The 24,298-nt window shown below is 37.6% G+C and overlaps 1 protein-coding gene across 5 annotated transcripts in view; it reads left to right on the forward strand.

Moving 5' to 3' along the window:
• The window catches only part of NEDD4 (neural precursor cell expressed, developmentally down-regulated 4, E3 ubiquitin protein ligase), a 43,187-nt gene that overhangs the window by 12,866 nt on the left and 6,023 nt on the right, over positions 1-24,298 (forward strand). For 2 of the 5 annotated variants that reach the window (XM_010158228.1, XM_010158224.1), the window contains 17 exons: positions 9,324-9,374; positions 11,012-11,073; positions 12,990-13,092; positions 13,952-14,103; positions 14,704-14,821; positions 14,949-15,116; positions 16,625-16,690; positions 17,341-17,460; positions 17,729-17,935; positions 18,909-18,986; positions 19,226-19,280; positions 19,371-19,429; positions 20,328-20,393; positions 21,347-21,576; positions 22,131-22,252; positions 22,352-22,422; positions 23,908-24,003. In XM_010158228.1, coding sequence (XP_010156530.1) covers positions 11,027-11,073; positions 12,990-13,092; positions 13,952-14,103; positions 14,704-14,821; positions 14,949-15,116; positions 16,625-16,690; positions 17,341-17,460; positions 17,729-17,935; positions 18,909-18,986; positions 19,226-19,280; positions 19,371-19,429; positions 20,328-20,393; positions 21,347-21,576; positions 22,131-22,252; positions 22,352-22,422; positions 23,908-24,003 — 1,758 coding nt within the window. In that variant the 5' untranslated portion in view covers positions 9,324-9,374; positions 11,012-11,026. The remainder of the gene's footprint in view (positions 1-9,323; positions 9,375-11,011; positions 11,074-12,989; positions 13,093-13,951; positions 14,104-14,703; positions 14,822-14,948; positions 15,117-16,624; positions 16,691-17,340; positions 17,461-17,728; positions 17,936-18,908; positions 18,987-19,225; positions 19,281-19,370; positions 19,430-20,327; positions 20,394-21,346; positions 21,577-22,130; positions 22,253-22,351; positions 22,423-23,907; positions 24,004-24,298) is intronic. The other 3 variants (XM_010158225.1, XM_010158226.1, XM_010158227.1) reach the window with 3 other exon arrangements.

The raw sequence follows: 24,298 nt of genomic DNA on the forward strand, positions 1-24,298 counted from the left end.
CCGTCTCCATCTTTGCATATTGAGCAAAGGGACTGTCTAGATGTCCCAGATCTCTAGAAGGGAACTGCGATGGAAAAGGGGCAGGTGAAGCAAAAGATTATAGAGGCAATACAAGGCAAAGCACAAATTGACCTCTCTTTATGGTATTGTGCTACAGTAACCTCATCACTTAATAATTTTCATGCTGTTCAGTATTGCTTATTTGGAAGGATCATGTTACAGGACTGTCTATGGCACATTGCTGTGTCATGGTATATCAGTTCTGCCAAAGAGAATTGGAGTTGAAAGGAAGGTGGTGTGTTCCTGAGGACTCGTGTTGGTGATATAACAATGATCCGTAGCACTTTGGTAATGTGCCCTGATTTCTTCTATTTTCCATCTTGCTTAAATGTAGAGTTTTGTGACAGCTTCTTCTCCACCTTTCTTCATGCTTTCAGTTTTTGATCAGCAACCTTCTTCGGGGGGGAAGAAAGATTACACACAAGGGATGTGATAAACCTTACAGCCAAGACTAGCTGTGAACGGTTGCTACGTGGAAGCAATCAATATTATTTGGTGTCAGCTCCATCCTTAAAATTTTGTTGTCAGTTTTAGTAAGTTGTATGTGGCAACAGTAGGTCATATCTAACTTTCAGAGCAGGATCATGCTGTAAGGAACAGTGTCTGTGCTGTAGCAGAACACTTGAATAACCCTGTATATCAAAGCTCTTGAGCTATGTAGTCACCAGGAAACTACATGTATGCATAGGAGGAGGAGTTTTAGTTTATTGTGCTCTGCACAAATTATGATTAACCTTGTTCTGTTTATAGTTTACAGCTGAACGGAGGTTGGGTAGGTTTCTCATGCCAACAAAAGGAGAAACTGAAAGTGCAAAACCAGGCAGAGCAGAGCTCTGGGAACAGCTTATATAAATACTTTATTATGCAGCCTTCAGTTTGATTCATGTCCTTTTAATCTACTATGAGAAAGCGGGAAGCATTTAGGTTGTGGCTTCTTTGATATAGCCACAAGCTATAGTTATTCTGTCTCTTAAGGATTAGTATATATTTAAGAATGTATTAAAGTAAAACTTGTTCCTACGGCAAGATAGAGACCTTCTTTCCTTTACTCCTGGCTAACCGAATAATTTTGCAAGCTTTTTTTCTATCTTTTATAATAGTACATCCTCTTTGCTTTCAGTGGGAAATTAGGTCAGTACTTTTATTGGAAAATGCTATGGTGATGTAGAAACCATAGTCTTTCTAACACATTACAGTATAAATCAGAAATGCTTAACAAAACTAATAGTACCTGCAGGTATTCTCCCAAGAATTGTCAAGAAGCTCAGCTGTAAAATTCTTGAAATAGTAGCTGCAATGAATAATCTTTTAATCTGCCTGATTCCCTTACTGAAGGAAGGTGGGAAGTAGTATGCTGATACTTTTAAATGACCAAAAGGGGAACTGCATGCTTCCTGCAACAGGCCAGTCTGGAAGAAAGAGTACCCGGAATAGAACTACTAGACACATCTTGCCATTACAAGGAGGGAGACAGCACTGCTGTCACAGAAGGAAGCTTTGTTTTACACATCAAGCTAAGCAATGACCTGTGAAAATGGGTGGCACTGCTAATGCAGGACACTGAGCTTTTCAGAATATTCTACAAGAACCCTTAGCAGAAGTTCTGAAGAATATTCTCAAGGCATGAGTGCAGGAAAAACATCTTCCTTATTGATGACAACTAATTAGAAGTTAAGAATCAAAAGTGAAAACTGAATTGTCACCTCTGAAGCTGTGCAAAATCTCATGGTAGTGAGTGACTAGACAGAAGAATAGACAGTTTGAAAATCATTGTTGATAAATGCCAAGTACTGCACACAGGAAAATCAGCTAACGATGCATGTGTGGAAATGGTCTCCCATACTGGTCAGGGAATAGTTTATGTCGTGGTGAGTGACTTGCTGAAAATGTCAGCTTCAATCTTGTTGACAGTTGAAAGGCAAATAGAAGGTTAGGATTTATTAGGAAAGGAATAAACTAACAAAATTAAAAACAGCATTATGGAATGGTATGAATCCACATATGTGCATGGCCTGCATATTTCTGGTCATCCTTTTTTCAGAAAGCATGTATAACAACTAGAGAAATACCAAGAAGGGTCACAAGACTGGGGAAAGTTGTATGTGAAGAGACACTAAGTAGACCATGGGCTTTTAAGCTTTTGGGGGGGGGGTGAGTAGTATAAAGGAAGTTTTATAAAACTGTAGTTCAGAGGAGGTGAATCTAACCAGAGAGTCCACTCTTGTAAAACAAGTAGGTTCTTTTACGTGTTGCTGAGCTTACTCTTGCAAGATGTTGTGCATACCAAAAGTAGAACTGGATTTCAAGAAGAGGTTAAGTAAGTTGAAGAAAGGTCCATCAAGGGCTGTTCCATTCTCAATGTGTATTTTAATGTCAGGATCAAAAAGTCCATGACCACTTAGTCATTAGAAACTGGGGAATATATCAGAGGAAATACTACTCGTAACTGTTGCTTTTATTATTTCCTTAGCATCTGCTCTTGGCCATTACCAGGGAAAGGATACAAAGCTACACAGAGCGTTAATCTGCCTACTAAGCTCTTTGGTGCTTGCTCAGCCCTTGCAGCCACTTAGGATCAAATGGTAGAAATCCTCTTTCGAGTTCTCCCCTCATCCTGGGCTGAGAGTGTTCTTCTGTGTTCCAACACGTTTTATCGTCTTCTAGAAGAGGATGAATTTCACAGATTGAGCCAGCAAGCAGAACTGCCTGGCCTTTTCAGGCGAGTCATTTGCTTACGACTGACTGTCACCCTTGTCTGAAGGGGACTGCTCTGCATTTCTGTTAAGTGTCTCTGTTTCAAGTGAACTTTCTTCCTCCCTCCCTGTGACGAACAGAACATGCTGATTTGGGATTGCAGCCAGCAAAATGTTTGTAGCTCATTTCAGTGTTAGTTTATGGATCTATAATCATCTCTGTTTGAAGAGAGTAGACCACTTTTCTTTTTGGTTTTTTTTTTTCTGGTTGTGGCAGTTTAGGGTAAACTGAAAAGTATACAGATAGATGCAGTTACTGTTTGAGACCATGGGCTGCTTTCAGCTGTATCAACTGGAACATAAGCAAACAGAGTTTAAGAAGGACATCAGCAAGTTCCTGGCTGAAATTACATACAAACTTGAATTGGAGTCATTGAAGTTAGGGCATATTAAAATGCAAATGGGACACTCCAGCTACTCTGTAAGAGGACTGTGGGAATAAGTGTAGAACTGGATTCTTTCAGCCCAGATGATTTCTCTGGCAATCTGGTGTTCATGGCATAAGGGAGAAGGCCCCGTTCAGTAACATGAAAGCACAAGGGCTTTTCAGAGAAAAAAGTTTCCAGAATTTATTATGAGCATTAGCTTATTTTTTTATAGAGTTTCTACCTTAGCCATTTGTTATAGTAATCACTGTTTTTAGGAAGTTTGATTTGGGATAAATAATTAATTTTTAAAATATAAATCCAAAGTGGTTAGCATCTGGCAAATTATAGGCCAATAAACCCCAAGTTTAATGTGGGAAGTGTAATATAACTTTAGTAAGAAATGTCGTTAAGCTGATCTGAAATAAATTCTAATTCTGCTTTTGTCGTTAAAAGTAACTGTGAGTGGATTATTTGTGTTGTAGTTGCCTTGTGCTGTAGAGGTTGGGGCACCCAAGGTCAGTTTGTGCAGACTGGTTTTGGACAGACAGCATTTATAACTTAAGTGTAGCACAGCTTAAGGCACACCAGTACGTTCTGCTGTAGCCAGGCCATCTGCGTCTACGTTTAGGAGTGACAGCAGTAGATTTAGGCTTGGAGCTGGGAGAGGTCAGGAGGTAGGGCCTGGGCTCCTGTTCAGGCCAGCAGCTGCTGAGGACTAGAGCAGAGTGCAGAAGGGCATGGGAAACTGCAGCCTGGTGGAGTTGCCCAAAGGTGCTGGGAGTTCCCCAGCTTGTGTTGGTGATGAATTTGGGTGAACAGGAGACTAAGGCATGCTTTGAAAAATGGTGGGCTAACTTTGGAGTAGGCTGAGGCCATTCTGCCTGCACCCAGCCCTGCTGTAGGTCCGTAGGTTCACAGAAATCTCTCAGGAGGGATGAGTTACTTATACAGCCTGGCCTGGCTGTTCAGGGTTATGTTTAGGGCTGGAAAAAGCAGCTTCCAGGCTCAATCTGCTTTTATGCATCTGTGCGGCACTGTACTGGGCCTAATAAGCATCCCAGGAGCGAAGGTGTGATGCAGAGATGCTCCAGTTGCCTAGCTGCTGTTTGGAGGCCAATCTTCGTCTTTTATTTTTGTCTCTATTCCATCCTGCTCTGAAGAACAAAAAGTTAACAGTGCATGGAGTCCTTCAGCTGAGTGTATTTCTTAGCCAGTGTGGTTAACTTGTGTCATATGTGATTTATCTGCTTCTCATTTCATGGAGCAAATTAACACGTGCAGTTTAATGTTTCCTAGGGTTTTACATTTTTTGAGTGGTTTAAGCTTTTACAATGTTAATAGGTGAAGGTAGAAACGCACCTGGAATTGTTACTATGTGATGGTTTTTTTTCTTCAAACTTTTTGTGCCAGACTTTTAAGATTTCAAATATACTTCCACAAATAGATGCAAAAGTTTTATGGTTTTATACTACTATGAAGTTAACTGACTTGATGTCATGAGTGGCTTGTCAAAACAGTACCTAATTAAATATTGGGTTCCGCTTTCTGATTCTCCCGCCTGCCCCCCCCCATGTTGACTTTCAACATAGGAAGCCAAATCTGGATTGGCTCTTGACTTTTAATAAAACGTAATATTCCTGCTTTTTATATGGTAGCTTTTTTGGCACATCTGTCCATAAACCCAAAGGAACTCAAATTCGTGATGAATAGAACATAGACGTTACTAACTTCTGACTTGTTCTCTGTTTGGGCTGGGCTAAAGTATGTTTCGGTCACATTAGATAGCTACCTGTCTTCCTGAGACCCATGTGAAAATGAGTTCTTGTATGCAAGGAAGAAAAATCTATCTTAAAATTGCTTTGTTGATGAACTTCTAAGCACAAGTTCTCAAAGTAGTAACATCGAGCAGGTTAATACATGAATGTTGTTACAAAATTACTGTTGACTAAATAGGAACTTTTAAGGAAGCTATCCATAAGATACTGTTTCTGTATAAAACACGTAAGCTATAAATGGAGAAACAGATGACACTTTCGCTCTGGTCTTTTTAGAGAAGCAGTTCTCTGATAATATCTTTGGAAGCGGGGGGAGAATTAGTGAAAATAACTTCAGTGTCATGTCTAAATGCTGTCTGTTAGAGAGATGGTAAAACTGCTGAGGCATGTTATGCTGACACCTTGCTGGGCTGGAGGTCCTGCAGAAACATATTTTGCCTAATAACCATTGGTCCAACAGTATGCATTTTCTGTTTTGAGAATGCTGATAGGTTCTTATCTCAGTATCACAGGTAGTTGATCATAGATCCCATGTCATTAATAAGAATTAAAAAAATCTCCTCACCATCTGCCTCTCCCCCTTAAAATACAGGAGGCTTGGGACTGCCATGAATTCTATGCAACAAAGTGTTTGTGCTTTGCAAGACAGAGAAAATATTACTTGTAGAATCCATGAATTTAATAAGATCTTAATATGATAATTGAGTTTTTGCTTTTTTGAAACTGTTATTTTCCCGTGATGAATTGCATATGTTGGCAGTATTTTATGGAAGAAAAAAAGCTCACTTTTCTCAATTTAGAGTTCCAGAGAACCAAGTAATATACTCTGTGCAGCATGGAAAGAAGAATACTTGAATTTGCTCAGTGTAGCTCAGGAAAGTTTTGGGGCTTTTTTCACTCTCATCAAGCTTGTAACTCGTGTTGATGTTTGGGTGTTTAAGCTAGAAGAACGTTGGTTTTCTAAGGGATCTATTGAGCTCCTGTTTTCTTAAGCAGAGATCGGATCACTGTTTGTTTTTTCAATTTGAATTGATACTTTGTATTCCCTCCAATAAAAGCTGTATACTTTCTCATTTTGCCATAGAGCTGTAGATGTCTGTGCAAAGACAGGCTTCTGCACAACTAGCTGTCTGTTTAGCCAGAGAAAGACTGGGAATGTACTTAGGTTTTAATTCATGCACTCACACCAACAAAAATTAGTCACCAAAGTTGGTAGAGAAAATACCTGTTATTTCAACACCCTGGTCTTATAAAAGAGCTGTTTCAAAAGGCACTGTGGTGAATCCAGCAATTAAGAAAGGGATGATGATCTGTTAAATTTCTTCACATCTGATAAATTATGGGTAATGTTCTCAGTACTGCACTAGTGTGTGACTCAGATAAGCATGTCTGTTTAAATCTAGTTCTGTCCAATTTCTGATGGGAATTGCAGAAAAAATCCAAAGTCTAAACTGTTACGATTTATGAATTACAGATTCATCAAATGGATGAAAACGAGTTTGGGATTGGCTTACTTTCTTTTGGTGCTTTTCTTTTGAGCACTCGCTTTGGCATTGCACTGGCATTCTTTATATGCATTGTATATGCAGTGCTCTGTCCTCACATGTTTTTAATAACTTTCTATAGACTAAACCAATGCATCAGTAAAATAAAAGGCCTCTTTGTTAGTGTACTATATCATCAATTGAGGTTTATGCACTTCTGGTTTGGCAAGCAGAAAGTTTGAGTTCTCTGGCTGTTAAGAAATTGGAAGTTGACAAGAACAACTGACCCACTTGTCTGTTGTGAAAACACTGGGATGCCTGCTCTCATGAAACAGAGATCCAAACCGTTTCAGCCCTATTGACATTTAATTGTTATTGTGTGTGATGTGTGCTTCAAAGCTGCTTTGGCACTTGTCTGAAGGCAGTCAGTCAACATGTCATAGTGAAGCACATGGCTAAAGAGCATTCCTAATTAGTTGTTTGGAGGTCAACAAAAATCTCCACTGGAGGATTTTACTCGCTGGCTGGAGGAGAAAGTACTGTTAAAGGTTGGTTATTGAGACTAGCTCTGCTAAAAATAGCTGGAGAGACAGCGGAATAATAAAGTGAATAACAGGAGCCTGTACTAAAATAATGCTGGTAACAAACACAATGTTCTGAGGTTTTCTAAAATACAGCAGACTTTTGTCCCACATTCCAGTAATTTATTTGAAAGGCATGTTCCACTTGAGGATTGCCAAGAACTTTACAAATACTAAGGCTTTTAACATGTCTAAGGTATGTGCTGTGCCATTTAAAAAAAACCTCACAGGCAAAAATGATAGCTATATTTTCCAGAAGCTTGTGGTCTATAATAATTGAGAAAATTTTCCTTCTGTAGTTCAGGGAAGCTTCAGACTCTTCAGGTATGAAAACCTGCTGGAGCTTTCTATCTCAAATGAGTTTGTAAACTTAAAAAATAGGTGTTTTGTTTTCATTGCCACTCCCCCCCTCCCTTCAATTCTGAATATGACACGTACATACATACTACAAATTCATTTTGAAGTTAGTACATGCTAGAAATCAACATACCTATCTATGGCAAGGTCTGTAAGTCTAGTTGTGCTTTTTGAAGGTGCAAAAAATTAAGAGTTTATACAACTGTGAGGCATTGATTCTCCATACACACATATGATTTAAAGACAAAATGGACAGACTTAAGACAACAGAGCTAAAGAAAAAAGGTACCAGAAGTATTAAGGAAGAAAGAACGGCTTCAAGAAATACCTGATCTTTAATGTCAGAACTGTTTGAGTGGAGAATGCTGTCAGTGGGACAAAATGATGAGTAGAACTGGACTGAAGTTTTAATACTGTAAAACATGGGCATTGAAAATTGAAAATATAGCTGTACTAGAAGAAAGGTGAAAAACACAGCCTTGCCCTGTGGTGAAGGGAATAGATGTCTGCAAGATGCAGAGCCTCATAGTGGAAAGTTTTATGGAAAAAGGCCATCAAAATCCCTGGGTGATGGGTATGAATAAAAGTCTGTGGTACACCAACAGATTTAGGAAAGAATAGGCACGAAATCTTTTGTTAGCTGGAAAAATCAGGAAGACTAGAAATCCAGAGGCTGCACAGGGTACGCTGTTGAAGACTTTCACAGTTACTTACTCTCTGCAAATAAGCATAGTCCTGACATAGCGTAGTTTTTTGAAAAATGCCATAGGCCTATACATACTTTTAAAAAATTTCATGCCCTCTTGGTTTTAGTGCACAGGCAGTGATATGTCTTCAGGTTAAATGACCCATATAATGCATTTTCCTGCTTTTGTGGAGGTTTGCAAAGGCTTTCATATCATAAATGAACTTGAAACAACTCAGCATATGCTCCAGTAATCCCATAAGAAGACAAGTCAACTGCTTTGACTGTTGGTGGCAATTGTTGGTGAATACTGAAATTACGTCTGTAAAGTACTAAAATCTTAATTTCTTTGGCAGACAAAAGTCAGTGGTCAAAAGTAAACAGAGAGGTGATATGATGTATTGCCAGTCTCTCCCCTGGTACTACAGCATGGGCTGGAGGGAATCCAGCTGCTGAGTTGCTGCATTCATTGTCTGTTTGTACTTGGACAGTCAAGATATCCAAGTCAGGGCAGGATCTTTCAGATTTTAGTTGTTAAAACTAAACTACAGTGTGTGTAGGCATTGGTGTTTTACATAGATACAACAAATTTTAGCACGTTTTCCGATAAAAACAGGAAAGTCAGGCAAGGGGTAGGGGATATGCCAGATTTGAAGCTCCTGCTGCCGGCTTTGGGACCACTGGAATGCTGCAGCTTCCAAAGCACCTACAACAGATGAAACTGTCTTATTTGGATTGTAGCTGTATTATTGTGAAAAGAAAGAAATGCTTATATATGCCTGTTTTAAACAGCTGCCTAGGCTTATGGAAATTGTCAGGTGCTCCTAGGAGGAAGGTTTTCAGTTTTATGTTAAATAGTTGCTTAAGCATATACCAAGACAACTATTTTACTGGAACAGCTAAGGGAATAAGTGTCTTTTACTCTTTGCCTTTACAATGATGTTTCTACTGGAGATGCTGACAGTCTCAGTCCTGATGCTGAACAACTTTCTCCTGTTTGATTAGCGTTAGTCTCTAAGATGTAAAAAACGCACCTGAATCTGCACCCCCAGCTCCCTGAAACAATTTATTTCGAGGAGGGCAGAACTGCCGAGGTCTCCGAGTGCTGTTCTATACAGAGCAAGTTTTACTGTCTGTGACTTAAGAGTGTCCTCGCCTTGTTAGAAGGCGTTACTGTGCTGTCAGGGCTTTGCAACGATGTTTTAAAGACACTGTGCAGCTTTAAACTTTCTCTGTTTTGTTTGTTTTTATTTTCTGTAGACTCGAGATGATTTTCTTGGGCAAGTGGATATTCCTCTTTATCAGTTACCGGTTTGTATTTCTTGTTTGTTTTTATTTTAAGACTGTGAAAGGCAAAATGATTCTGTGTGCAGTTGTACTAGTCATCCAAGGAAGTCAGCTGTACTGATAATGTGACTAAATTCTTCTGCACTGTGGGGTTTTTATTTGGTTTCCCTTTGATGATTTGTTAGGGGCTTTTTTGTGCTGATATAAAAAAATATAGGTTATCTTGTGTTTATATACTGGTTTCTGCTGCTATGAGAGTTAGTGTTTTTTAGCTTTTTGAAGAACGCAGATGCAAGGTTTGAAACAATCTTAAACTGGAACCCCACAAACCACAAAACCAAAACCCAAGCTTTATTCTGTTTTAATTTCAAGGAAATACTTAGCTTGGTTCTAAGACAGTTAACTTTATAAGTGTAGAACCTGACCTTGCAGATAACACCAGTGCAGCACATGTATCTTTACAGGATTGAATATCTCCATTTTAGTTCAGTGGAGGTGAAACACTTCAATTTGTAGTATTTTTACATTGTATTAGAAGAGGGTGCACTGAGATGTCTGAAATACAGGAGAGGGCCTCTTTTTCTGAGATTCGATGTAATAGTTTTCCCATGCAGTAAAATTTACTCAGCTTAATCTTAGGAGTTTTTCATAACAAAGATCAACAGTTCCCAATAAAACTATACAGTCTCTAACTTAATAACGTCCAACCTTTAGATTCTGTTTGGTTTTGTTTCTTTCTTTCTTTCCACTCAAATGTTAACACAGATTAGATATTTTTGGGGATGCTGTTGTGGAATTTGTTCGACCTTCAAGGATTGCGTCATGTATCATTGTTCTGAATTAATAGGCCTACCATTATAGCAGTTGCAAGTTTTGCCTCATATTAGACAGCACTTCTTGAAATAGTTAAAATGTGTTCATTAATGAAAAAGTTACTCTAACGAGAAATTAGAGTTACCTTAATTTACAGAGAGCTGAAAAAGGAGGGGAAAAAAAGGCTCAAAAGAAATTTAAATATGTTCCTAAACATAATACATAAGGTATTGTAAAGATCAAATGTTTTTGTAAGAGTTGCAGGACTTCAGATGGATTATGTTTCTGTTAATCAGAAAAAGGAAGATCTTTGTTTTCTTAAATGACCCTTCATGTATATTTCTCTGCCTGTACCTGGAATGTATATTTTATTTATAAAATGTTATCTGTTTACCTCTGTACTTCTTTCTGTTAGGCACCTTCATTTTTGTGAATCAGAACAGAGATGTGCTCAGAATGGATACTGCTGTGATTTATTTTTTAGCCCCAAGTCTGAAATCTAGAAATGGCTTTTTATATATGTTCTGTGTGTAGTAAAAAAAAAAAAAGGCAAAATATTGAGGCAAGGAAAAAGCTATGGCAGATCTTTTAAATGTGAAAATTGAGAATCTCTTTCTTGATTTCAGGCTAAAAATTTTTTTTCCTGTGCTTTAGAACCTTTAACATGTGTATACTGAAAGGTAATTTTTTTCTTCTTGAAGCAGTTCTTATTACTGTACCTAAACCTATAAATTAAATTTTCAAATGTTACATGGCCTTTAAAGAAACTCCTTGTAAATTTCTGATAATTTTCTTTAACTTCAAGTGTTTGATACAGATTTTTCTTGATAAAACTTGTATTATTCCAGACAGAAAATCCAAGTATGGAGAGACCCTATACATTTAAGGATTTTGTTCTTCATCCAAGAAGGTAAGTGAATACCACATAAGAATTCTAACTTTCATATCTAAACAATGCTGTTACAAAATCACTTGTAATTTACGTCAAAATTTTTTGTTTTCATCAAAGAAATCTGAGCACCATGGAGTAAGGTATTTGTGGTTCTACTAAAAAGTCAGCACTTGTTTAAATACTCACAAGAATTGTAAGTAAATATAATGGCTTTTTCGTAAGAATAAGCCATTTTTCTGCAGGCCATGATAGAATTCACATTATCTGAACAATTTACTGTTTTGCTTAACAGTGAACTCAGTGACCAGTGTTATGCCCCGACTCATTTATCCCTTTTCAACTTGAAATTGTTTCCTGCCTTCTTGTCTCTTTTGTTTGCCTGTTTCATGTACCCTTAATTATAAATGTAATAAAACTTAAGTGAAGAGCTGCTTAACATTTAGGAAGGCCTGTGTTAAAAACAAATTATAGGTAACATTTTGACATAGACGTTGTTATGCATTTAACGTTTACTTTCAAAATGTAGATTTTTTTTAACCTGAATATGAGCAGTTTTTAGCAACTTTAATTAGAAATAAAATACATGTCAACATTTTTCAGGTAATAGGTTCCAATTTAAAAGTAACATCAGGATGTGTGAGAAATAGAGATCTTTCTCTGCCATGTTGGTAGCAGAAGTAGCATTTTAAGTCTTTTACACATCTTGATTTTTAGCAGATCAGTGGTTTTAACAGAGTTAGTGACTGTCAGGTTTCATTTTTAATCTCCTACTTTTCTGAATTTGCCATCTCCCATCCTATGAATGAATGAAGAATAACATTCATTGTCTCCTAGATAAATTACCTTAATTTGTTGTGTGTTAGTCAAGGATCTGACCTCTTGCAGTGGCTACCACATGAATTTGGCAGCGCTTCGTAGTAAGAGATACAGCCACAGGTTCTGGCGCTTATTTGCCTTGAAATATTATTTCAACTTTTAGGTGCTTTAGTACTGTTAATGCGTGTTCTTCAATGTTGCTTATATATGCATTTACTTAGGAATATTGATAAGGTTGTTATTTTCCCAGTACCTCAATCTGAGTAAAAATTATCAGCATGTTAATACTCTGAAATGAATGAGTTCAACTATTGTATTGGGAAGTAAGATGGTACGTTACTTTCTCTTTCAAAGGGGTGTAGGCTTTGTTGAAACCAGGATATAATCTGAAGGAACATGTTTATAATCCAACAAGAAATATTTTTCTGGGTATCAGAAAATGTAATTCACTGTTTCTGCATGGCAAAAAAAACCCCAAAAAAGGCTAAGCATTAGATTAGTGATGTTGGGAGTTTAGGTTTTTTTCCTTTATTTTACTAAGATGATATGCAGGTATCCAGTTGACTCACTAGTGATATTTTCAGGACTCTTCCTTTTTCTATGCCAACAGTCAAACAGATGAGATTATTTGATAAATTTTGCCAAGTGAAAATATTAAATAAAATTTTCAGGCTTCTAATAATGCATTAAGCTGAACAGAGATGCAGATACTGAAGTATATGAGCTTGCTGTAACTTAGTTTTTGTATAAGTAGTCCTGTAGGCTGAAATAATGCTTGCTAGATTGTCTGCACACAGTCAGATTATTATTATTAAATTAATTAAATTGTAATTACTCGTATTTCCTTGTTCTTTATAGTTATGTGTTGGATACTAGGGAATTTTTCAGAGGAATGAGTTGCAAGAAAGGTTTCCACTTATGGTACTTAATATCAGGTGTATTCAGAAGTCTAAAAGCTCAATGCCATTACAGAACTTCATAAATTTAAACTACAGAACCCAATGTTTGTGTTGAGAAACTTAAGAATAATTCTCTAGCTGTGCTTTTTCATCTGTTTTCATCTCCAGGTAACAACTGCACAAGTGCACAGTAAGAACATTTTGTTTTGTCTTTTGCAGCCACAAATCAAGAGTTAAAGGCCACCTTAGATTAAAAATGACTTACTTACCTAAAAGCAATGGTTCTGAAGAAGAAACCACAGAGCAGGCTGAAGAATTGGAGGTGGGCAAAGATGTATTTATTGCTGAAAAACCTAGATAATTTCTTCAACTATTAAGGGTGGATACAGGACAAATGAATGTTAGGAATCAAACAAGCTAAAAGTGGTTGCTTATATCTTACATGAAAGTTGTAAGTCTGCATAAAATTTCTGGAGCATTTTTTCTAACTAAAGGAGTAGCCCTGTCAGTATAGCTAAAAAAAAAAAAATACATTAGTCTTCTGATTTTGTTCTGGTACTGACTTGCCATGTGGCTATGTAACTTTTCTTGATTTGAGATTAATGGAAGTATTGTTGCCCAGTATTTTTACTGCTGCTTAACGTTGTTTGACCCCAGCCAGCCAGACACAGACTTCTTGCTGGTTTTAGAATTTCAACTCGCTCCAATTTATAGGAATATTTTGGTTTTTAACTACTTTACATTTGTAATCTTGTGTAAGACTGTCTAATTTAGATCAATGGATTTCCTTTCAGGACTTAAAATTTATCTAATTAGCATTACTACCTTTGCTGTAATTAAACTTCATTATGGAACGGTATGTTCATCTGACTCGTACATTTGCAGCATATGTGTGAAGTGAAATTTATTTACTTTCTTTAACGTTCTCTATAAATGCTTTTTATCTTCCTGGAATAAGCAACTTTTGATGATAATATGTTTAAGGAACTTGAGTTAAAAGTAAGATTTCTGCATGCATAACTCTTTGTGCTATGATTTATTGAGAAATACACACGAGAACTCAGAGCCAGTGTTAGTTGCTTAATATGTAGTGGAACTACACCTTAAAAGGCAGGTGTTTTAATAAATTGGGATACTTCTTTAACTTTAGTAATATTAAAGGTGGTTATTGTATCTCTTAGCCTGGGTGGATTATACTGGACCAACCAGATGCTGCTAGCCAGCCACAACAGCAGCAGCAGGAAACTCCTCCAAAAAGGCAAGACATCCTCGGCAGGACCTACTACGTCAATCACGAATTCAGAAGAACACAGTGGAAAAGACCAACTGCTCAGTATGTCTTTCGGCCTCAAAATTCAAGTCTTGTATTAACTAGTGTAACTAGTTACGCTAGTGGTTATGCTGAAAGCAAGGAGAACTAGAAAGTGACCAGCTTGAGAACTAGCAGAGAGCTTTCTATAGCTGAACTTCCAAGGCCACGTGTAATGGTCACTGGCTAGCGGTCATTTAAACTGCATGCTACACTTCCTGTTCTCTGGGAGTATGCATTCAAATAGAAACTGGTTGCAATTGTGAGAGATAATAACTGTAGTAATGGAAAGCAACTTATTTTCCAGCTCTAAGCCTGATTCCTCCTTCCCTGCAGGGACTGCATTAATTTATTTACCTTTGTTTTTTAAGGTTTTTTTTTTTCCCTTTGCATGTGAATTACAAAAACCATACCTGGAATGCTATCACGTTCTTTAGCTTTCACTTCATGCTGACACAAATGCTTGTTCTTTTTGAACAGTTTACAGTAATTTTGCCAGTCTGTGACCGTTTCTTTTTTTTCTGCCGAAGTGACTGTAAAGTATGTGCTTGTTACTAGCCTAGCTTACTGCTGAAAGATGAAACGTGACGACTGCATGCTGACTTCCCTCCCTGCCCTCAACAGGGACAATGTAGCTGTTGCAGATAGCGGTAGCGTGCAGTTGGAGGCCCAGCATGTGTTCACTCATCGGCGACAGATATCAGAGGATACTGAAAATCTCGACAACAGAGATTCCCCCGAGGTATAAACAATCTGTAAATGTTTCTGAAATGCGAGTAACTTTTTAATCTAAGTAAAAAGGCTGTCTTAATTATTTGTAACTTGGAACTACTTTTAAAAAATGTTTTTTCTTTATTTTGTTTTTAAAGAGCTGGGAAATTATAACTGAAGATGAGGCAACAATGTATAGCAATCAGAACCTTCAAATACCTCTCTCACAGAGTAACTGTGATATACAGACTCATCTTGCAGAAGAACTGAATACCAGACTTACTACCTCTGGAAATTCAGCTGCTGGCCAGTCAGCAACCTACACTGTAAATTATTTTTCTCATTGTTCTAATGTACAAAAATATCTATAACATTTTGCGCAGAAGATTACTACTGGTAGAACTAATCTTTAAATAATTCATATTAACATTTAAGTAACTCATTTTTCACTGTGACTGAGATATGGTTTTATGATTGGGCTGAGTAAACATGGTGAGTTTGTAGGAGAGAGAAAGGGACCTTGCTTATACAGTTCCTCGGCTCTTGTGCCAGTTATGAAACTTGTCTGACGTCTCAGTGAGTCTGTTCAGTTTGCTGACCCAGCAGAAAACTATTATCTTTATCCCTCAGCTGTGGTTTTGTGGTTTTAGCAAGTTGAAGCAGCATGCTAGGTTGTCTGACAAATACTGCAGTGGCAAAGCGGAAGCAGTAGGAGTACATAGCCAGGAGTGAGACTTGGCTTTTTGGTGGTAGCAAGCAAGTAAATAAGGTCAGCTGTCTTGTGAAAGCTGGGCTCCACAAACAGCCTTGTAACCTGATACATGACTTGAGACATCCACTGTCCATTGCGGAAAGCCTAAAGGTGACCCAGACCATCTAGTCTGTAAGGTTTGATATTTAAATAAAATCATTAGCTTTTATGATGCCAAGAATGCCACTCCAAAGGTAGGTATGGAATTGACTATGCTTTTCTAAGTTTGTGCAAAGGCATCATGAGAGTAGCAAGACTTTACTTGATCTCCGTTATTCAGATTCCTATGGATAGCAGCAAAACTCTTAAATCTACTTGCTTGGGTGTTGTAAGCAAAGGAAGAGACAGATGTTCAAATTATTTTCAAGAGCCAGCTAGAGTGACAGCCTTGCCTGCTTTCACCTCCATCACCCCCCAAAAATACATTTAAAACCTGATCATGTTTTTTCTTTGAAGTATTCTAAAAGGGTATGTAGATAGTTTAAAAAAAAAAAAAAGCCTTCAAATAATTGGGGAAATTCAGGAGCAAGAGGAAATACAGTTGTTTAGTTGTCACAGATGAAATCTCAATATGACTGTGGGCAGAAAAGTGGACATTTATGCAAAGTCCAGGGATTGAATTATTATTTTGAAACTGGATGTCTCAGACTCTTGTATCTTGTCATTATTAACTAGTCTACTCTCTGAAAAGTTGTGTTTTAGTTCAGCTATGTCACAGGCCTTAGCCTACTGACAAGGTATGGCAGTAAGCTCTATACTGTAAATTCAATTGCAGTGTAACTCGTTGCAATTAACAAACGTTTTACGTGCCAAAATGTCTATTGATGGGGTTTTCAAAACTTTCACAAGCCTCTGTATTACTCTGGTTTGAGGTTATAATGGACACTGCGAACTTAATGTTTCTAGCAGTGTTAAACCAGGAGTGTCAAAAATACTATGTTAAATCTACGTTTAAAAACAAATAAGACACTTTGCTCAAGATGAAAACTAATCGTTTCAAGTGTGATACCATTGCTGACTGTGTGCTACCATCCTTAAAGCTGTAATAATAGCTAATATGTCATTCCTTTTCACTACTTCAAGAACCATTCCAGCAGAAGAGGTAGTCTGCACACATACAGAGCTGAAGAGCAGCCTGCACATCCAGTGGTATGTCATTTTCCAAAATACACAGGCTTGTGTAGAAGAGAAGCTGAAAGATTTTCTTCATGTAAAACTTTTAGGGTTTTAAACTATTACGTGCTGACATTTTAACTGAGAATTGGCCTTCTGCTTCTGGCAACTGTCCTGACAAAATCGCAGCTATGAGTCTAGCAAGATCAGAGTGCAGTTGTACAACTTCCATATTCCAACTTTGTGTTTTTGGTTTAACATGAGCTCAGTGCATGGATAGAGCCTGCAGAAGGCAGTAGTCTTCCCATGGAGATAGGGTGTTCGTTTTTCAAATCCTTTGCTTTATAATTAGAAGGTATACATACCACCATCCTTACATTATGTTTTCATGGTGACACTACAAACCATGAGTTTATAGACAGGAGTACTGCGCTGGATCAGCCATGCCTAAACCAAGTATATAAATGAATCCTTTCAGATGAGGAACTTGAATCTTTTTTTAAAAAAAAAAGTCACTTCCTGCTATTCAGTAAAAACCTAAATACTACTTTTCTGTTTTGTCCAATTTGCGAAAATCAAGAACCTTCTGGATTATAATTTTGTTTTAATTTGATAGAGGAAAGCCTTTTCACAGTCACTTTCATAGTTTTTGTAACTGTTTTTCTTCTGTTATCACTAATATTTAGTTACTGCCTACTTCATCCGGATTGCCCCCTGGCTGGGAAGAACGGCAAGATGAAAAAGGGAGGTCGTATTATATAGATCACAACTCTAGAACCACTACCTGGATAAAGCCAGTTGTGCAGGTACTGTCTGTCTTCTAATTATTAATGTTTTTAATAATAAGCCTTCTGGAGAGTGATAGCTGATTGAGAAGCCTGAAAGGCTGCTTATAACCTTGTTAGCATAATCAGTGATTGTTAGTCCATGTTGTTGGTAGTATACTAAACAAATTGATGTACTCTGTGGCACTTGCTTTATAAAGCTGCTTTTGTGAGTCAAACATATAGGTTAGTAGAAAAAATATATTGCTCTACAGGGCTCTGAATTTTTTTTTTTTGTCATTTACCGTAGATTGCTATGGAAACAGGTCAGTTGTCAGCTGCGCCAAGTACTTCTGCAGGAAGACAACCCCAAGCAACATCGAGCGATTCATCGCAACAGTCTTCTCAGCAGCAGCCGGAAATGGAGCAAGGATTTCTCCCTAAAGGCTGGGAAGTCCGACATGCACCCAATGGGAGACCATTCTTTATTGACCACAACACCAAAACTACAACATGGGTAATGGAAAGCTACTCTCGTGGGCTGACATTGTAGTTCCTCTCAAGTCAAAGCTTTGCTGTTTTCAGCAAGATTCTCTAGATTCCTTAAGTGCCAAGGTAGCTGTGTAATATCCGTTAAAGAACGTATGTAGTAAAAATGCAGTCATATAAAATACCAGTCGGGAGTAGAACATTATGAATTTTACAAACTGTATTGGTACTTGAAAGTTTAGCTTGCAAGGAGGAAAATACTGGTGTCTGTAGGAATCTGTTTGCAGATGTAAAGCAACTCTTAAATGAAACTTCAGTCGGAACTGTAAAACGGTGATAGCTTATATGCCTTCTTAACAGAAATCAGTTTTGTAAACTTACCTTCAACAGGAAATCCACTACCTTGAATTTATCACGTGGTACAGTGCACAATGCAAATTTCTGTGAATTCTTAAGAAAGCAGGCGAGGTGCAGCCACAGTATAGAGAAGGGACTTGTACAGCTCCACAGAGTGGCTCAATATACCATGAGGCACTGCTAATAGATGGACTTCACCACAGAATCTCAGAATTGTCGAGTCATAGCATGTGAAGAGTAGGTCAGTATTGTGAAGAGTAGGTCAGTATTACTGTCAGGTGAAAGACCTCATTTAACACAAACATCTTCCCCCTACTCCCCAGAGAAACCAGCCACCAAACCCAAAATGCACAAGGTGTGCCAGAAACCACGTGCGAAGATTAATTCAATTCAATTACACTAGAACTGAGTTGAATGAGGAGTTCATGTATATATAAAAAAAAAAAAGTGAGAGGTCGTTAGAATTAGATGATAGTGAATTACTGGAGGACTGAGAATCCCCAAGGAACTACTTGGCTGGAGAATATACAACAATTATCTAGTTGGTACTAGCACGTTCTTTACACAATGATTACTAAAGAGGAAAAAATTTAAAAGCAAAATAACAAGGGAATTTTAATATGCTGCTTGTTTTGCTTTCCTAGGAAGATCCAAGGCTGAAAAGTTCTGCTCACCCAAGGAGAAAGACTTCCCTAGATCCAGTAGACCTGGGTCCATTACCAGTAAGTTAAGTTTTGTATTAGTTTTGCAGACACAACAATCTAAATACTTAAATTAGCGCTATCAAAATTTACACATGAGAAAATGCAGTCTACTTCTTTTTACACAAAAAATACTCTATTTTAAATTACATTGCTGAGAGTAGGTGGAGAGGGGGAATAGCCCCCAGCTGCAGATCCTGGTGAGTTCTAGGCAAACTACATGGTCAGAAATCTGTAATACAAGCGTTTCCTCCTTACAGCCAGGGTGGGAAGAGCGAACTCACACAGATGGAAGGATATTCTTCATAAACCACAGTATGTACAATGCTGTATCCTCCCCCCACTCATCATTTTATTTCTGAACGTTATCTAAATTAATGGAGCTAACTAAGAAACGTCTTGCAGATACCAAGAAAACCCAATGGGAGGATCCGCGACTGCAGAATGTGTCGATAACTGGACCAGTAAGTTTTCACACCTTTTTCAAGAACATTGGGAATAGAATCCAAACAAGGTCTTGTCATTTATCAGGAAGATGAAACTTCCAGGGTGTTTGCACAAAGCGTTCCTATGTCTTTGTAAGTACGCTTCAGAGAGCTTTCTCTGGAAATGGTCTTTAAATGCCAGAAGGAAAACTCGGTTCCCATAGTAGTAAGAAAGCTTCCTTAGAGACTAGGGATGGGAGATTTTATGTGGGTAAGAAACCATTAACTTTTTCTTACCCATTGTGTCTGAAATAAAACTACTGATTCATGAAGTAAGCTTGGGGGGAGGGGGAGAAGAAAATGCCTTTAAAAGGAATCAAATTTATTTGCAATTAAAAAATAATTATCCAGCCTTGATACTTAATCTGAAGTGCAAAATTACCAGGACTAATTGCAAAGACGGTACACATTATAATTATAGATGGGTTTTAGTGTTCAACTGATAGCTGTGTTTATTAATAGCCCACAGATGTAAACAACCTTCTCTGTCCATGGAAAATAGAGGTGTTTGTAGCCAGGTCTCTCATGATGCAGCAAGGAAAGCCTGTGCGTTACATTAGGCACCAAAGGCATTTTGGTCACTTTGATCTGGGCAACTTGGTGATCTCGGTCACATCAGCCGATAGTGAAGTACAGGATAAATTCTCTGGAACTCATCAGAATAAATCATCTGAACAAAGTGCTTTTTGTTCCAGATGTTTTGAACTGTCCGTATATTTATAAATTGAATGTCTCCCGATACTTACTAAGACATGTATTCCTGTTTTCTCAGAGCTGAAATGTATTGTCTGTTTCACAAATACAGACTCGTTTATGTTACATTAATTGCTAGAGTATCTCAAGCACTCTTTTTCCCTCCCCCCAAAAAACCCCAAAGGCTGTGCCTTACTCCAGGGACTATAAGCGGAAGTATGAATTCTTCAGAAAGAAATTGAAGAAACAGGTTAGTACTTCGTAGAAATCCAGCAGAAAGTTAGGAATCTGAACTTGAGCTCTGCACATTGACATATTAGATATTTCTGCATTAATAAGTTCATCATTTCTACTCAGTGTGTGACTAGTTTTTTGAAATTTGAAGTACATTGTTTCATTGCATCATCCTAATCTAGTCCTTCTGCAACATGAGTTGAAATTTCCTGTTCTCACTTTCACTGAATTTCTCAATTTGGCCTGAAGTAATTGCTGAAAGACAAGTAAAATCAAGAAAATGGTCTCTTCTTATATAGTGATTTAATGATTCAGCAGAGTTTTATTTCTGGTTTAGTAGATGTTTATTCTGAAAGCTCAGCAGCAAATACAAGCTCCTTGGATATTTTAATTTAAATATTTTCCTATAGGACGGTGAAGAGAAACCCTGCGATTTGTTCTTGTGACTTCCAATTTTAAATTGAGTGATTTTTATTTTAATAATGTAGGAATACTTGTTTGTTGTGTGTCTCCTAAGTAAGAGAATGGGACACACAGCCTTATAGTTAGAATATTGAACTAGGAGGTGAAATAAGTAAAACAATTCCAAAGTAATTTTATTTATAAACTCTAGGCTTATAGGCTTGATGAAAAGGAAAAAAAATATGATGAATTTTCAGTGTTTAAAAAAAGATTCCATGTCTTGCTGCACACAGAGCAACTGAGCATACGCTGGTACTAGCAAAAGGTTATTTCAACCACATTTTCTTGGTGTGAAATACAACATAGTACCTGAAACACTCCATGGCAGGTGAATTGTATGTACATAGAGCCTCTAGTCAATCATACTGTGTTATATTTCCAAATTATTTAAGAAAAGGCTCTGTGTGCTAATCTTTGTTTACAGAATTTGCATAGTCTGCAAGACTAAACAATGCTGGTTTTGTTTTAATATCCTGGTGTGTTGTTTGTTTTCTTTATTTCCTTTAGAGTGATATTCCAAATAGATTTGAAATGAAAATTCATCGCACAACAATCCTTGAAGACTCTTACAGAAGAATTATAGCTGTGAAGAGAGCAGATTTCCTTAAAGCAAGACTTTGGATTGAATTTGATGGTGAAAAAGGTTTAGACTATGGAGGAGTGGCCAGGGAATGGTTCTTTCTTCTCTCTAAAGAAATGTTTAATCCTTATTATGGATTGTTCGAATATTCAGCTACGTAAGTAATACAGGTTTGGAAGGCATGAAGACTAGTTAGGGAAAGCAGATCAATTGTAGCTCTCATACCCACTTGAAAAATGGAATTAGTCCCCACCCCCCACTGTCTAGGAGGGTTTAGTTGTTAATAACTGCAATATTCTGCACCTTGTTCTTGGTCTGGCAGAATAATAATGTGGAGATAGTACCTTTACTGTCAATAGTCTCCTACTTCCAGAAGAGTCAGTAGTTAGCAAATAATGCAGAGTATGTTACTCTGACTACTTCAGAATTAATAGGAGTTAAGCCCTTCCCTTTGGTATATCTCTGCCTTAGAAAGGTAGTTCGTGGGGTTTCAAAACTGTTATTCCTGCTCTGCTAATAGAATCTTCTGTTGAGTAGTGCTTAGCATTAGATTAGTGGTTTATTAATCCAAATATGACTATTTTTTCAACATCATGAAAAGCGATACCCGATGTAACCAGTGAAGTCTTTCAGATCTTCAGATGTGGGACTGTTCCAGTAGTACAACAATTTGTTTTTCTTTCTCTTCTCTGCTCCCTCCCTCGACTTCAGAGATAACTATACCCTGCAGATCAACCCAAACTCTGGGCTGTGCAATGAAGATCATCTCTCTTATTTCAAGTTTATAGGTCGTGTAGCTGGAATGGCTGTTTACCATGGCAAACTTTTGGATGGTTAGTACTTATTTTGTGTAACATGATACTGAGATTAATATTGTGCATATTTTGAGTTTTAAGTAACACACTGTTCAATTTACTTGTTCTTCTTCAAAGCCTTTTTTATTCGTCCTTTTTACAAGATGATGCTCCAGAAACCAATAACGCTTCATGATATGGAGTCTGTGGTATGTAATTTGCTTTATCATGTATGTTAGGATTTCATGTGCACATTAATTATTTTTAATATATCTTTAATGACATCGCAAAGGTTGAAAGTGTATGATGTATAGGAACTAAAAGGTGTAGCTGAAAATTTCTTTACAACTTAGACTTACAAAATTTCTAGTGAAAATCAGAGACCTAGACTTGTTTCAAGTCAGTTAAACTGTATTGAAAACTCAACTTGCTATGATGTTTTCTTAAAAGATTTTGATATGCTAAGGTTCTTAAAATATAAATATCTTTAGGATCCCTATCTCAACCTGGGGTTTTTTAATTAGCTTGTGTCTTTTGATTATTAAAAAGTATGTGTTCTTATACATTCAGAGGCTGAAAATTATTGAATCATACAGTGTAACGTTTTTAGAGGAAAACATAGCCTTTACAATTTGCTTGTTTGTTTCCCTGAGTAGTCATGGGGAGACTGGGGGTTTTTATTTTATTTAATCTCTTTAATCTGTTACTGGTTTTGCTATTCCTATTAAGCATACAGAAATATACTTCCTATCCTTTCTTAATAGGTTTCTAGATGTGCCCTTATTTTTTTAAGATTTTTTTATTATTATTACTTTTTTTTAGTGCTTTAGGATCATAGAATGGTTTGGGTTGGAAGGGAGGACCTTAAGGATCATCTAGTTACAACCCATCCAGCCTGGCCTTGAACACTTCCAGGGATGGGGTGTACACAACCCTTCTGGACAGCCTGTTCCAGTGCCTTACCACCCTCTTTGAAGAATTTCTTCCTAACATCTAAGCTAAATCTACCCGCTTTGAGTTTCAAACTGTTAACCCATGTCCTGTCACTACACTCCCTGCAAGAGAGTTCCTCCCTATCTTTCCTGTAGGCCCCCTTTTAAGTACTGGAGCACAGCTAACAACCCCAGCTTCCTCAGCCTGTTCCCCTAGCAGAAGTGCTTCAGCCCTCTGAGCATCTTTGTGGCCTCCTCTGGGCTGGCTGAAGCAGGTCCATGTCCTTCTTGTGTTGGGGACACCAGAGCTGGATGCAGAACTGCAGGTGGGGTCTCACAATAGAGGAGTAGTGGGGAAAATCCTCTCCCTCAATCTGCTGGACCCTATTCTTTTGAGGCAGCTCAGGGTATGGTTGGCTTTATCTTAATTTTCATTTCCTAGGGCTCATTGTAGTAATGGCTAACAATATGGTGAAGGTAAATACAGGATGACAGACGATAGAGTACAAAATACATCAGTTAATTCTGACCATCTTATCACCATTTTGCAACGTCAGAGATTTTTAGTCCTGAGATTGCAGAGTCTTCAGGTTTTAAAAGCCTTTAAAGGTCTTTGTAGCTTTGTACAACTGCAGATTGTATCTGTATCCAATACAGGATTATCCTAGGTAGCAGCATTCACTGGGCTGTAATGGACCTTCTTGTAGCTCAAAAGGTGGCTGCTCTATTTTGTATTTACTTTTTTGTAATTCTCTTTCTTAGGATAGTGAATATTACAATTCTCTCAGATGGATCCTTGAAAATGATCCAACAGAACTGGACCTCAGATTTATAGTTGATGAAGAACTTTTTGGTCAGGTTAGTATGTTTATGTAAAGTAGAGTAGAATAGAACATAAAAGAAAACATTTGATCTATGGAACTAGCTAATTTTATTGGTATGGTATTAAGGAAAACCCTTCCTTGACCATCATGTTGGTGTGTTCACTCAACAGCTTCTTTTATCTGGCACCTGCTAATGCAGTGCTCTGTTCGCCTGGCTGTGATGTAAGACTTGGAAATAAGCAGAGCTTTAAAAAATAGTTCATATTTTCTTCACAAGTTATACTTGTATTGAAATGTAGCTGTTGCTATGAAGATATTCATGGTCCCAG

This window comes from Eurypyga helias, unplaced genomic scaffold (genome assembly GCF_000690775.1).
Source record: "Eurypyga helias isolate BGI_N326 unplaced genomic scaffold, ASM69077v1 scaffold2029, whole genome shotgun sequence".
Taxonomy (NCBI): Eukaryota; Metazoa; Chordata; class Aves; order Eurypygiformes; family Eurypygidae; genus Eurypyga; species Eurypyga helias.